General features: G+C 36.9%; 2 protein-coding genes across 8 annotated transcripts in view; one reads left to right on the top strand and one right to left on the bottom strand.

The window, feature by feature from the left end:
* Nucleotides 1-67: 67 nt before the first annotated feature.
* LOC121069269 (E3 ubiquitin-protein ligase TRIM63-like) lies at nt 68-9903 on the top strand. 3 transcript variants are annotated; one of them, XM_040555295.1, is made up of 9 exons: nt 68-741; nt 2282-2368; nt 2600-2833; nt 4667-4689; nt 5587-5732; nt 6571-6656; nt 6767-6868; nt 7660-7858; nt 8865-9903. In XM_040555295.1, the coding sequence occupies exons 1-9, from the start codon at nt 193-195 to the stop codon at nt 8897-8899; spliced, it is 1461 nt and encodes a 486-aa protein (XP_040411229.1). In that variant the 5' UTR covers nt 68-192; the 3' UTR covers nt 8900-9903. The 3 variants fall into 3 exon arrangements, with proteins under 3 accessions (XP_040411229.1, XP_040411228.1, XP_040411227.1); XM_040555294.1 differs by having other exon boundaries at nt 8448-9903; XM_040555293.1 differs by having other exon boundaries at nt 7660-9903.
* A 2589-nt stretch (nt 9904-12492) lies between these two features.
* DDX60 (DExD/H-box helicase 60) overlaps nt 12493-14069 on the bottom strand; it is a 49901-nt gene continuing 48324 nt past the window's right edge. For all 5 annotated transcript variants that reach the window (XM_040555288.1, XM_040555289.1, XM_040555290.1 and 2 more), the window contains 2 exons: nt 13320-13382; nt 12493-13231 (listed from right to left, as the gene is read on the bottom strand). In XM_040555288.1, the coding sequence (XP_040411222.1) occupies nt 13132-13231; nt 13320-13382 (163 nt within the window). In that variant the 3' untranslated portion in view covers nt 12493-13131. The remainder of the gene's footprint in view (nt 13232-13319; nt 13383-14069) is intronic.

Here is a 14069-nt window from a genome sequence, read left to right as displayed (position 1 = left end):
TCTCTCGCGACCGCCAACCGCCACCGAGTCTCTCGGTGTCCCGCCCCCCCGCCGCTGCCGGGTTCCATTTTCCTGCCGGCTGGAGGCAGCGGCCGGAGCTCGGGGAGGGTGGGACCCGGCTGCCGCGGCCGGCGCGGGGCTGGGTGGAGCGGAGCGGGCCCGGGGCGGCGGAGCCCAGTCCTGCCGCCGCAGATGGAGGCCAGCCTGACGTGCGCCGTGTGCCTGTCCCTCTTCGAGGAGCCGGTGACGCTGCCGCTCTGCTCGCACAACTTCTGCCGGGGCTGCGTGCTCGAGTGCCTGGCCTCGGCGCAGCAGCGGGGGCAGGGCCAGGGCCAGGGCCAGGGCCAGGGCCAGGCCCGGCTCTCCCGTGGCGGGCCGGGACCGGGACCGGGCCCAGGCCCAGGGCCGGGAGGTGGCGGTGGGGGCCGGGTGCCGTGCCCGCTGTGCAGGAAGCTCAGCCCGCTGCCCCGTGGCGGCGCGGCCGCGCTGCCCGTCAACACCACGCTGGCGGAGGTGGTGAAGCTCTACCGCTCCGGCGCGGCCGGGGAGCCCGAGCAGGGCCAGGGGCCGGGGCAGAGCCCGCTGGCGCTGAGGGGCACCTGCCAGAAGCACCCGGGCCGGCTGGTGCAGCTCTACTGCCGGATGTGCCGCCGCGCCGGGTGCGGGCAGTGCGTGTCTGAGGAGCACCAAGGCATCTTCCACTCCGTCAACCTCATAGACACGGTGTTCCAGGAGGAGAAAGTAAGCGCTCGGCTCTGCTCGGGGCCCCGGCTGCGGGACACCAGGCAGCTCCATTGCTTAGAATACCTTGGCACTTGGGACTCCTTTGTGTGTGTATAGAGGCTGACAGTCTGTGCCGGAAAAAAATGCACTCATGCCAAGAGCTTATGGTATGCCTGGATCCAGTTTTTCAGGCTTCTGCAAGATGCTAGCTCTGTTTAAAGAAAACAAAAAAACCCACACCCACAGATAGTTCCTTCATAGGCTTTCTGAGCTGACGTGTCTATTTGGGGTAATAGGTAATAATTACACATCTAGAAATAGATGGTTTAGGTAACTAATAATAAAAGTAAAACCAAAATGCACTTATGTTTACGTGAAAACAACTGCCTGGCCTGTTTGTTTGTAGTGGCAGCAACAGTTGTGATTTTTGCCAAGGTAACCAGCATTACTGTAGAGTGAGCCATCCTTGCCATATGCAAGTTGGGTAACTGAAACAGAATCACAAGACGGTGATGAAGAGTGATAGGTGTAGGGGCTGTCATGGCTTAGAAAATAAGCCCCACGTTATTTGAAGCCACTGTTTTAATTTTTTTCTTTTATCTTCAACCTAATTCTTTACTGGCCAGGGCTAGAACTGGAAAAGAAAAAAGTAGTTTACCTTTTCAAGAAAGGTAGGAAGTTAAGGTTTGTTGTTGAGGCATTGCTTCATGTATAGGTAATGAACTAGTTGGAAACAATGGTGTGGAAGGTGATGTAGAACATGTAGGACTTACTGTCACTAACTAGAGACTTCAAGGTAGTAGTGTAGTAGATTTTTCTGTTTGCTGTAAATAATCACTTGCTTAGAAACACTTCTTAGTTTTATAAAGCATATGTTTTCATGGAGACCGTATCAGTGGAAAGGGATGGTTTGGTTGTTAGAAGTTGAAGAACAGCACTGACTGTCCATTAAGCTATGAGTTGTTTTTGCACTAATTTCCTTCCTGTTCCTCTTTCCAATCACCAATTGCCTGTCATTCAGGAAATTAGGGAAAAAGAGTCTTTGCACAACAGTTTTTGTGTAAGATTTAGTGATAATATAGTGTGGTAAGGAAGGAAAAAAAGTGGTAATGTTGGTTAAAACAAGAATAACATTGTTATGGTTAGCTTTCTATTTGTTTATTAAAACATTTTTATTTTTTTGAGACATTAAGAAGACTGTATCATACACGTGCTTGTCAAGCAGGAACAAATGCAGCATTCAAACAAATTGTGATAGTTGTATGTGTTTTTTATAAAGGAAAAAAAAAGCTGAGGGAAACAGTGTTTTAGCTATAAAGTAACTCTATAGCCATTGTAGCATTTGTATTGTAGCTGAGCCTAAAGCCATTACTTTGAGAAAGAGAGAAATATCAAAAGCAAGTTTGTCTGCTGTTCCAGGGAAGCATTAAATGTTATCAAATGTTTTGAATGACTGTTTTTGTTGATATGTTGTACCCCATGCTGTGGTTCTAGACAACCACTGAAATGTATTTATGGAGTTGTTAAAGTCATCCTAAGCATTTCAATTGTCTTACAGTTAACCTTCTTCAGTAGTCTGAAAAAAATGAGAATAATAAATGAGAAGCTGATGAATGAAGTCTCAAGTCATCCAAATGATACTGATGTGAGTGACACATGCTGACTTTTTTGTAAATTTATATCTATCTATCTATATATATATAGATATAAAAAACTTGATAACACCAACTTGATTCTCATAATAGGTTAATTACAACAATAGAGTACGCTGGTACTTTGTATGGTATAGACATGTCCTAACTTAGTTTAAAAAAATAAGAGTCTATGTAGACACTGCTGCTTGCATCGTCATGTTTTTGTATTCTCATGCTTCTAGATGGTGGTGAATAGTGAAACAGATGTAATTGCACTGGAATTTGGAGAAATTTTCAGAACTCTGGAAATGAAGAAGCAGCAATTGATAGAAGATCTTGAAAATCAAAGAAGTAAAAAAGAGAAGGAGTTTCAGATTTGGAAGAAGATGAAGGAAACTCACAAGAAAACCATTGAGAATTTTTTGAAGGATTGTGAAAAGCTTGTACACGAATGTGACCCTCAGCGTTTCCTGGAGGTAATGGCCTTTCTGTTACTGCTTGAGATCAGTTGTGTAATGAAGCTCCGATGTCATATAGGGCCTGATACTTCATTCAGTGTGATAACGAATGGATTGCGACAAATTCAACAAATAGAAAAATAAGAGCTAAAATTATTTGTCACTTTACCCTCTTTTAAAACAGTGCTTTTCATTTTAGAGAAGCCTGACAATCTTTCTTTACAGTTCAGATATTTAGTGAATTCAGAAGACACTATTTTCTTCACGTGATTAAAGCTGATGAAATTAGTATTGGCTGTTTAGCTGTTGATGTAACACTTACTGTGTTGTGCTACCAGCTATGAAAGTCAGCTGCCTTGATGCTGGATAGGGAGTTATTTGTTAGTACTGCCACCAACCTTCTCTCATGTTTATATGCTTTTTTCATGTTTATTTTTAAATGCTCTGTGTATTAAGCACTTTAATTGCATCTGTAAATTTGAAGATACCAAAAAAAGCTTTTTGGTGAGAGGTTAGAGCCAGATCTGGTAAGTTGTCTGTGCTGCATGGTGGAATACTATGTTGGGATACCTGAAGTAAGATGACTGTATAGATTCTAAAACCTGCTGTAATCTTTGCACGGAGCTATGCAGCCTATTCAAAGCTACCTCAAGTACTTCTGATATACTTCTGACATACACTATATATTGAGTAGTATATATGTTTCTATAAAAGATGTTGTAAGTCTTCCTCGTAGTGTTTAAGGGAACTGGAGAGGAAAAACTGAGTGTGATGATAGAGGAGCTCAAGACACAAGCCTACATCCTCATTTTTACCTAAGGTAGTGGAGACCTTTTCATCTAGTTTTAAACTAGCTAGTTGATTTACGTCCAGTGCTGTGCTGCAACTGAATGGAATTTAGGCAGATGGTAAATAAAAGGGGGCAAAGGACTTAAATGCTGAATTCTGTGCTTCCTGTAACTTCCAGCTTTATACCTGTCCTAAGAGACTACAGTACATTGCTTTTTTCTGCAATGTTTGGTTTTGTTTTGTTTTTCTGTCTTGAGATAAATGAGAAGTTTAAGAAGTACTTTGTTTCATTAAGTTTCTGCTAACAACTAGTTAAGGAAAACCTGAGTTTTGGGTAGAAGCCACCCCTGTTTATGGAAGAAGTGTTCTGACCCAGCAATTAGTAGGCTTTTTTAAGCTTAACACCTTTCTTCCTGTCCTCTATAGCAGTACACAGCTGATTTCAGTAAGGTGGTTTTTGTTGTTGTTTTTAACAACATTATTCTAACCTCACCAGGCTTTTATATGGAAGCAGCTAGTTTATAATCCAGTCAGTTTTTTCATTACACATTCTCAGGGAACTGTCACTTGAGTCCAATACAGTGGATTTCATATTGCTATGATATGACTGCTTTAAAACTAAAACATAAATTTCTTTACTCTTAGCGTAATAACATCTTAAAAGTAAATAGCAGAGGTTCCTCTCGCCAGGCAGAAAATATTCTCTTACCTGAGTATTCACAAGTATCTGAAATGGATTAGGTAACCACATAGGTCATGATTTGTTTTACTGGAATACTTCAATTTGGCTCAAAGAATTTTTTCTTCCTTAGCGCGCAGTTTAGAATAAATTGTGGGCCCAGACTTACCTTTGTCATGTGTTTGGCTGCTCTTTTTTTGTTATTGTTTTTGAATCTTCATAGGCTTATCTTCTATGGTTCTGTGAAGTTAAGATGGGGAGTTTAATCTCTCAAGTATTTTGGTAAAGTGGTGATCTTTTTTTTTTGGAGAGAGTTGGAGGAAAGCTCTACAAATGTATTTCCAAATATATATGTATCTTATGAATTCTTGTTTTATTTATAGGTGGCCTGTGGCTTGAATGCAAGGTATATGTATTTCTTTTCATGCTTTCTTTCATAGTTCTCTTGTGTAATTTTAAGATTTAAAAACTAAAAAACTAAGAAAGTAGTTACTTTGTATATGGTCAATTATATCAACTTAAAATGAAAGTAGTGTTTAGTAATAAGCTAAAATACTTTCAGATTTTTGGATGTTCTGTATTCCAAATTTTAGGAAATGTGTCTATTTCAGTGAGGGATTAGCTGTGATTAGAGATAAACCAGTCTTTTGAATTGTCTCTCTGACAAAAACTGAGTATAGGAATTCAACATGTGGTAATTGTGTATTTTTTCAGTATCTTATTTAAACTCAGAGCACTGAAGCATATCTGGAACTTTCACAGTTTTCCTGTATAGCTCTTTAAGAGTGTCTATGGAGATTCTGCAGTGTCTTCATTTTGTGTTTGCAGTGCACATACCCTGAATATTTCTCTCTAAAGATTCTTAATTACACTTATTGCTTATGTGATGACTTTTTAAGCAGAAGTTAAGTGGGAGTGTTGAAGTGGAGTTCTTGAAAATATTTTGTAGCTCACACTAACATTAGCAATGTTCTCTGAGAAGTGAGTGTAACTTAGATTCAGGTATAATATGTTAATAGTTCGTAATCTTTTTGCTGAACTCCTTTTTTCAGCTTTTTTTTCAGAAAAAGAAGCACTATTTCAGTTTTCATTGTGCATGAAACCTAATTCAAATGATTAGTCAAGTAGTAAGTTTTAAGAAAAAAGTCTAGGAAACTCAACATTTTACTGAAGACTTGAACTTTTTCTAATTTCTGTTTTACTATTTTTTGTTTGCTTTTGTATTAAGCAGCTGTAATTTTGTTGTTGGCTTGTAAGCCTTAAGAGAAAGGTGTTTAGGTCTGTTCGTTGTTTCATTTTCAAGGATGAAGACTCAGCTTGACCTGATGAGTATAGCATCCAGCTATGAAAAACCACCAGAGTATACTCAGAAGAAAATGGATATCAAACCTGTGGTTAATGAAATCTTGGCTTTGAAGTTAGTGCCAGTTAATGTGGACATGGCTAAAGGTAGGGGAAAAGGACTTAAGGGACAAGATTCAGGATGTCATTCTAGTAACCTGCAACTTGTGGTACTGATTGCTTATAAGCACTCAGTATAGCAAGAGTATTCAAAAGTTCAGAAAACTTATGAGTAAATTAATGCAAGGTAAATTCACCGAGGATTTACTACATTTTGTGAATGTGCTTTCTCCAGAAAGTCCCTTGTTCATGGTTTTGGAAGCTGAGGGAAGCATTATTTTCCTTTTTGCAACCGGTATGGCCAGTGTTAGAAACGTATTGTTGAACTAGAAGATTGAATGCTGTGATTAAATGCTTTTACGCGCGCACACGCTTTTACCCCATGTATGTTTTACATGAGGGCAGGTGTCTTCAGGCATTTAGAAAAGCTTGTAAGCAGGCCTCTTGCTTTATATCGCATAAGTTTAGCCAAATACTGTGTCCTACTTAAGACAATATACTTTAGTTCTTAATTGGAGTCTGTTTAGATTCAAAGGAACTTTTCAGGATGTAAACACAGGAATAAAATAATCATATGGCTCATCGTAGCACAGGTTTCCTGCTTTTTTGGTGTTTTTCCTTTTTTTTTTTGGTAACATAACTCCACTACTAAGTGCCTGTAGTACCCTTCAGGATTGTGACTGCAGTCTACATTTCATTTTCTGTTATTCCTTAAGTTTTGAGAATATTTATTTTAACAGCATAAAGTTCATATTAAGGCAGTATTTTGTAGATTTAGAAAAATTTTTTTTTTAGTTGTAACCATTTTATCTTGAAAATGACTACGTTATTTCCCATACATAATATGCTCTCCAACTGTTTTCTTTTTTTCTTGTCTTTCTAATAGACCTACCTTCTGGAGGAAATCAGAACTCAACGAAAAATACTATAAAGCAATGGCAGGACCAGAAGAATATATCCAAAATGTTTATTGTAAGTTGTTGACTATGTAGCTACAACTCAGCATTTTTTGCTGTTGCTGTTTTGTCCTATCAAAAAAAAAAAAAAAAGGAATATAATGTCTGCTGCAAAACATTTTTCAGCCAGTAGCAGGACAAGAGGAAGCACTGACAGACGGTGGCAGGATCTGTACTCGTTTAATGTCAATATCAGAGATGTCAGCCTTTCAAAATATGAGTCATGAGGTATGATTGAACATCTGTTTTAAGTATGACTTAAGTTACTATTTGTTATGACACAACTTTCTACATATGCTTTTATACTGTCTTATTTAGGTGTTTTGGTGTCTTTTTTTCTTTTTTTAGTAGACAGCTACCTGTCTATTTCTGGAATGCAAATCTGACTACGCTAGTAAAGCTGCCATTTTTCTCAGTTAAAAGCAGTTACATGTGGTGGGTGGCTGAGTGAATATTGTTCTTTACAGGAAGAATCTTGTTACGGTTAGTGAAGCGTGGCTGGCAGTGAATCACATAACGCATGTTGTGAGAATGCTGATGGCAGATGGTTAAGTTGCTTAGGTCCTTTGAATATAGAAGTATTTCTGTTATTTTGGAGAATGTTTTCTAGTCCCATTGCAAACACAACTTATAAGGTTAAGTATACCCAGTGAAATACTAAATTAGTTTTTGAAAGGTTCTTTTTTGTAACATTTTGAGAATTTTTCAATGTCAAGGCTGGTGTGTTTAGCTATTCCTTGTTTTGTAAGTCACTTTAAATACAGCTTTTCCCATTTGCTACTACTGCAATGCATGCTTTGTCATCAGGGCTCTCTATATGTATATCATTCAACTGTTTTTAAAGAATTTCTTCCATAACTTGCTCTGTTGCCATTTATCTAGCAGCCAAAGAAAAATACAACATAAATGCATATTATAGAATATACAATAAATTTTCTTTAATTGTAAGAGTTTTATAACCTCTGAATTCACAAATGCTCTATTTGGCTTAATAACTGGATTCTTTCCTATAACTGTAGGAGCTACGTTATAAATACTACATGGAACGTCAGAAACTCGCTGATGAGTTCAAGACACAAACTTTACCTGCAAATAAGAAGCATAAATTTGTGGCTGCTGAGGCTTTGAAGGATAAGTCCTCAGGAATTCCTTCTGTATCTTTACCTACCACAGCAAATAACACAAATAGAGTGAATATGGGAATCCTGCAAAAAGAAGGTGGTTTTAATGAGTTAAACTTTTTTGGAACCAGTAATCATAGGATCCCATCCACCACTACTAACTTTTCTGAAAAAAATGGTAACTTAAGCTTAGTTCATGAGAGAGGTTCTGAGGAAACAACCACTCCAGCCCTATCAGAAAACTCTAAAGATTTATTAATTAGAGAAAAAATGTCAATGCAGTCATCAGCAGTTACTGTTTCGAATGGAATGGACACAAATTCCAGCATTTTGGGAGGCTTAAAACCAGCAGCATCAGTAGCTGTTACTGTTTCAAATTCAGAATTTTTAGATGTTTCTGCAGAGAGACCTTCTGCTTCACCATTTGCTTTTGGTGCATGTAGCAACTCACTACCCAAATTTATTAAAAATGCAGCTACATTTTCTTTTAAAAAGGAAGACAGTAAATACATTTTTCCTAAATTTTATCTAGGGAAATGTGATCGTGAAGCTAAAACAGATAACCAGGATGAAAGCAAATTTGGAAAACGTAGTTCTGTAACTAAAACCACAGTTTCTGATGCTTCAAACAGTTGTAATGTAGAATCAGCAGAAAATGAGAAAATGTTTTTTTCATTTCCCTGTAGCAATTCAGAAAGAAATTGTTCTGCAGTATCAGGAGTCAGCAATTCATCCACAATTTTATCATTATCCTCATTTTTTAACCAACCTGAGAAGCCAGCTGACCAAAATATATTATCTCACATGGTAGAAAATGCATTTTCTCCAAAGAAAACTGTAGAAAATGATGTGCTGAAACCATCTGTCTCAGTGGAGCAAAAAGCTAATGCATCAGAATCCATCACAACTGCACCTTGCAGTACTTCAGAAACCGGCATTGCTGCTGGGGTGGATGATGTCTCAGAGTCTCCCCTTCTCCCCAGCACGTGTGTATTTTCCTTCAAAAATAACTGTTTTCAGTTGCCATCACCAGTATTTTCATTTGGAAGTATTGTTAAAAATACAGCTGATTCACTGACTTCCTCCTCCGTTTTTTTGTCTAGCAATGGTACTGAAAAAAGTGAACAAGAGAAGATGAAATCTCTTGACAAAACACCTCTAAATCTAGTAAAGTCTGCATCTCCAGAGTGTGCAGAGACTGCGTCTAGACACAGTCACCCGAAAGATGAAGGTTCTTTTCCAATGGACTCATCTAAGAAAATAGAAAGTGCAGAAATACTTGCTGATAGTAATTCTTCTTGTAGTCCACCTTTATGTTCAGCTGTCCTTCCTGTTAAAGATGAGAATACTTCATCCACTCACCTTACTATTACTTCAATACAACGGGAAGTAAAGGTAAAACATCAAGAAAGTATTGCTGAAAACAACTGTTCTATTCCTGGGAGGGAAGATGAACTTGAGTCCAGAATGCTTCAGAATGCAGCTTGTTCTGCTCCTGGGACATGCAATGATTCAGTTTCAAGAGCTTCTGTACTTACAGTAAACGAGTCTGGAGGAATGCTGAGTGATAGTGATTCTGACGCTGAAGAGCTAAGTCAAACATCTGTGTCTAGTGATACCAGCAGTGTATCAGAATATTTTTCTGTTGCAGAAGACAAGATACCTACTAGAAGAAAATCAGAGGCATGAAGAGAGGGTGAAATAGAACACAACTATGTTTAAGTAAGACAGAATTAAATAAACACTACAGCGAGGATACTTGTGATTTTACAACTTTGTACGGTATCTGATAGAAACATACTTGATTATCAGCAAGTACCATATACTAAAGTAATTTTTGTAGCACAATCCAAACAAAAAATGAAGTCTCTAACAAGACATTTTCAGTTAAATATGACCACACATCTTACATCATTAACGAAGACCTACCAGGAAGTGCCATTGGCGTATGTGTGGGTGGTAGGAGGGTTAAGGTGTCCCAGAAGGCAGGCACAATGAAGCCTCAGCAACATGAAGCAGAATGTTGCAGCTTTAGTACAACAGCACTTGCACTAGGGTTGTGTCAGTAAGAGAGTATCGACAATATCGTTCTGGTAAGCATGGAAGATGAGCCATGGTGAAAATAAAGGTCATTACTGAAAATCTTCTTTGAGCTCCCTTTGTCTGTATTCTTCTCCTGTGCTGTATTTAAAGGATATTTAAGTTACAACTCCTAGTTTAATTTCGTTTAAACACTTGAAATTGAAAATGACAGCAATGTTCTTGGTATACAAGGTAGAAGGGTATCAGCTACACTTCTGAAATGCTATATTTACAAAAAGTAACTCAGTTAATTTTCAGTTCCTTTTGGCAGCAATTTGGGAATTGGTGAACAAATATGAACTTGCAGTTTTGATGAAAGCATTATGAGAATATGGCTTTTAAAACAAGAAAATGTCCTTCGGAATTTGTGTAATAACAGGAAAAAAGGAAAATTGTACTTCCAACTATAAGTATTAATTATCCAGAACTCATTGAATTTTTAGTTTCTAGAATACAACATAAAGTGAAGATAAAAAATGCTGTCTTTTCTAATTTATTCACCTTTCTGTTGCATCCAACAGATAGATGTGCTTTAGGTATTAGAATATGCAGATGCTAACGCTATTTCAGATTAAAGGTCTTTGTCATTTAGTGTTCACTTTCCAGGAAAACTGGTGCCAGATCTTGAATCCTGTGTTAGGCAGATATCATAAATTCTGAAGCAGAATGCATAATAATCCCTTTGAGATTCTTCAGTGGTAACTAAGTAGTCACTTTGTACCTCAGAGAGAAATATCACTTAAATCTTTCAAAGCTTACTCATACACTTACTGTGACAAAATACTTCAAAATAATAATTTGTTCAGGAAACCTTGACCTAATTCTAATTTGATTTGTGCTAAATTTTTGGCCTTAGTGTCTCTGTCAGGGCATTCCTTTATTAAATATGCTGTAAAATAGTTTCTAGAACTCACCTACCTGCCCATGGTGCCTGTATTACAGTAAGTTAGAAGTCAAAATTTCTCGTTAGTTTTACAGTTTATGTTCATGCTGAAAGTCTTACTGGTTTTTCGTTTTTCTCTGAAGATTTCTCTGAAGATTTGTCCTATTTTTATCATTCCTGTCACATTTTTTTGAATGCAGAGGAAATAAGCATTAAAAAGGTATTAAATTAATGGAAGGTCAAGCCTGAGTGTGATGGTAATGGCATCATAGATGGCTCTCACTTCAATGAAAATGGGAGCAATGGAACAAATTTAAGACAGATCAGCACCTATAAAAACTTGTTGCCAGAACGCTGTAATTCAGAAAATGTTTTGTGTTACACTGACACAAAAAAAAAAGCACACTAATATTTTAGGGTTATTTAGAAACCCTGATGAGTGTTTAAAATTTTTGTTGTATCTTGTTTTCATTTATATTTACAGTGTTTCATGAGGTTTCTAAATTTAAGCTAGATACTTTTAGTGAATAGACATTGTTATAAAATCATAAAGCAAATAAACAGATGGTGATGCACTTTTTTCAACAGCAGAAATTGTTAGTGTGCAGTTTCAATACAGTCCTAGGACTACTTTTCAGGCATGGCAAGTTGTAGTCTAAAGTGACAGATTATACCTTAGCATGTAGCATTTATGGAGGGGGTCACAGTACAATATTTTGTATTGACATTTTAGAATAGGTCACAGTAAAATTACAGTCCGCTCAGATATTAAATCAGTAGACTTAGCAATTTTCAGATATTTTCACAAGTTGATTCCTTAGTTTTGATGTGATCATGTTTAGATTTAGTCCTTTTTCACTTTTAGTTCCTTAGTAAAAGTCATAAAAGGAGTGAAGTGCTTTTTACATACACTATTAAAAATGAAATGAATATCGTTGAATATCACACAATGAATTGTGTGATAACTAGAAAGACTACTCCCTCGGGAAGCATGAACATGGTAAGGTCTAAATTAAGTCACTTCTACACTAGTTGTGAAAGATGGGTGTCTATAGACTAAATGTCTATATAGGGCGTGATTTGCCAGATAGTAAAGAACAAATGGAATAAATTTTATTTTCCACACAGAGTTAAAACAGTATCTTCTACCACTATGTTCTATTTTAATCCTAACTTTATTTCACACATCTAAAAAAAGAAAAAGTTTCATCTGTTGATGTTAGCTTGGCAGCCCTACCTAACTACGTATGCTTTTTTTTTTTCCACTGCATCTCTCAGCAACACATTGTACTTGAGTAGTTTAATGCTGTTCACAGAGATTTCAAGTCAAAAAATTTCATTTGTGATCAGTTGATGAGCACCGGAGCTAATTCAAAGCAAGGGAATTCTGCATTGACTTTAATGCATGTTTTACTTATTATCAATAGAAAATAACTTTACCCACTTTCTTGATTGTCATAAAGGTGTTTGGCAATGAGGGATGCTGTCAAAGCCCAATTTTCCTGGGTTATCTAAACATTGTGTTTGTGTGTGTGTGTGTATATATATATATATATATTTAGACTACAGGTAGACAAATGTGTGGTTAGACTGAAGAATTGTCAATGTATGAAAACACTACTACTTTACTTTTTCAGAAGAAAAAACAAGGAAAGAAAACATTTTAGTCAGTGTTGCAAGGAATTTTGACAAGTACTACACTAAGGTGTAGCCTTCGGTCTTTCTAATTCAAGGCTACAACAGGTGAAAAATGAGGCAATTCTATGTATGGTTGCAACATTTTATTAAGCAAACTTCATTTTGATACAAACCTTCTTTACACTTAAAGTTTTGTAGGCTAAAACTGCAGAATGAGTTAAGAGCTTTCATAAAAGTTCATGAAGGTGCTACATAATAAAACAGCAACCTTGAAAAATAATTAGAACAATTAACTTGATTTTAATTGCTGAAGTAATGAGTTGAAAGTTTCTAATGCTGTCCTATACAATGTTGTCCTATATACAATTAGTCTCTGAGATTCTTTGATTATATTTGCTAAGTATATTTGAGAACTGTCTTAACATAAATCACTTCTTGAAAAAAAAATCTGAAATAGAAAAATGTACAATTATCTACTTTTGCAATCTATTAAAAACAATTAGTTTATATTACAACAGCTGAAATATTAACATATCAAGATTTTGTATAGTAAACTTTGTATTTACTAATAGTGGGTATTACTGAGGTTTTATTTTGAAGCATATTTGAGAACTCAGTCACTTCCTAATTTAAAAGGCAGCTAATCATATGTGTGGTAAGAGTATTATGTACTGCTGGTTTTCAGGTCTGTGGGTTTGTTTGTTTTTGGTGGTGGTATCTTGTTTTGCAGTTAACGTACTCTTGATTATCCAGATTAGCCAAAAGACCTAGACTGCAGCCAGTTTTTTGTGGTAGTTTTCTCCTAGTTTTTGAAATGCTAGTAGAACGTTATCATTTGGATCATCACACAGTTCACTCAGTGATACTCTGTTAAAAAAAAAATAGAAAAAAAAGGCATTATTTCATTTTATTTTTAAAAGATATTTAATATTAAAGAAGCAGATGATGATCATACCCTATAGACTTAATGATGAGTGAAAAATCCTTGAGCAGGTAGTAAGCTTCTCCTTCATTTAACCTAAAAAATAAAAAATAAAAAACGGTGATGGTACTGTTTAACTGTTAATAAAGCTTGCCATGCAGGCTGTGTAAGGATGCAAAGAGCATATTCCATGGCCTCAAACTCTGATAAGACTAGGGATTACCGTAGAATAACTAAAAGCTTAGAATGTAATTAATAATGCTGTGGAGATACAGGTTTCTGTAATTATGTTAAACTTACATGACTCATGATTTTTATTTGGAAAAGAAATGCGTTAATACTGCTAACATGGTTTCAGCTCTTTGAATAACTAAACTGTCACAAGCTAAACAGGAAGGCTGCATTTCATATGAAATTGCTGGCTAAATGGAGTCAGAGACATAGGAGAGTAGTTTTCTACAGATAGCTAAGATCCTGTACTTTGCAAAGACGATGTGTAATTAGTGGGCTGCAGCTTAATAAATCTCAATTCCAAGTGATTAAGAATACCACTAATTTTTAAGACATAAAATTGCAGTCAGTATTGTATTGAAAATAAGGAGCGTATTTCCTTGTGTCTTGACAATGTAGCATTCATGTCAAACTTTGCTATTTTACTAAGAACTACCACCTGCTTTAGGAAACCTGCTTTGGCAGGGGGGTTGGACAAATGATCTCTTGAGGTCCCTTCCAAGCCCTACAATTCTGTGATTCTGTGAACAGTTCACGGAATGTATATTCTAA

Source organism: Cygnus olor, chromosome 4 (assembly GCF_009769625.2).
Source record: "Cygnus olor isolate bCygOlo1 chromosome 4, bCygOlo1.pri.v2, whole genome shotgun sequence".
In the NCBI taxonomy this organism is placed as follows: domain Eukaryota; kingdom Metazoa; phylum Chordata; class Aves; order Anseriformes; family Anatidae; genus Cygnus; species Cygnus olor.
This window is presented reverse-complemented; position numbering and strand designations above follow the sequence as displayed.

What these genes read in the sequence shown, in the direction of transcription:
- LOC121069269 (XM_040555293.1), top strand. Translation starts at nt 193, where the DNA reads ATGGAGGCCAGCCTGACGTGCGCCGTGTGCCTGTCCCTCTTCGAGGAG. An exon ending in GCCTGTGGCTTGAATGCAAG is followed by an intron (nt 4,690 to 5,586) that starts GTATATGTATTT and finishes TTCATTTTCAAG; the next exon opens with GATGAAGACTCAGCTTGACC. An exon ending in ATATATCCAAAATGTTTATT is followed by an intron (nt 6,657 to 6,766) that starts GTAAGTTGTTGA and finishes AACATTTTTCAG; the next exon opens with CCAGTAGCAGGACAAGAGGA.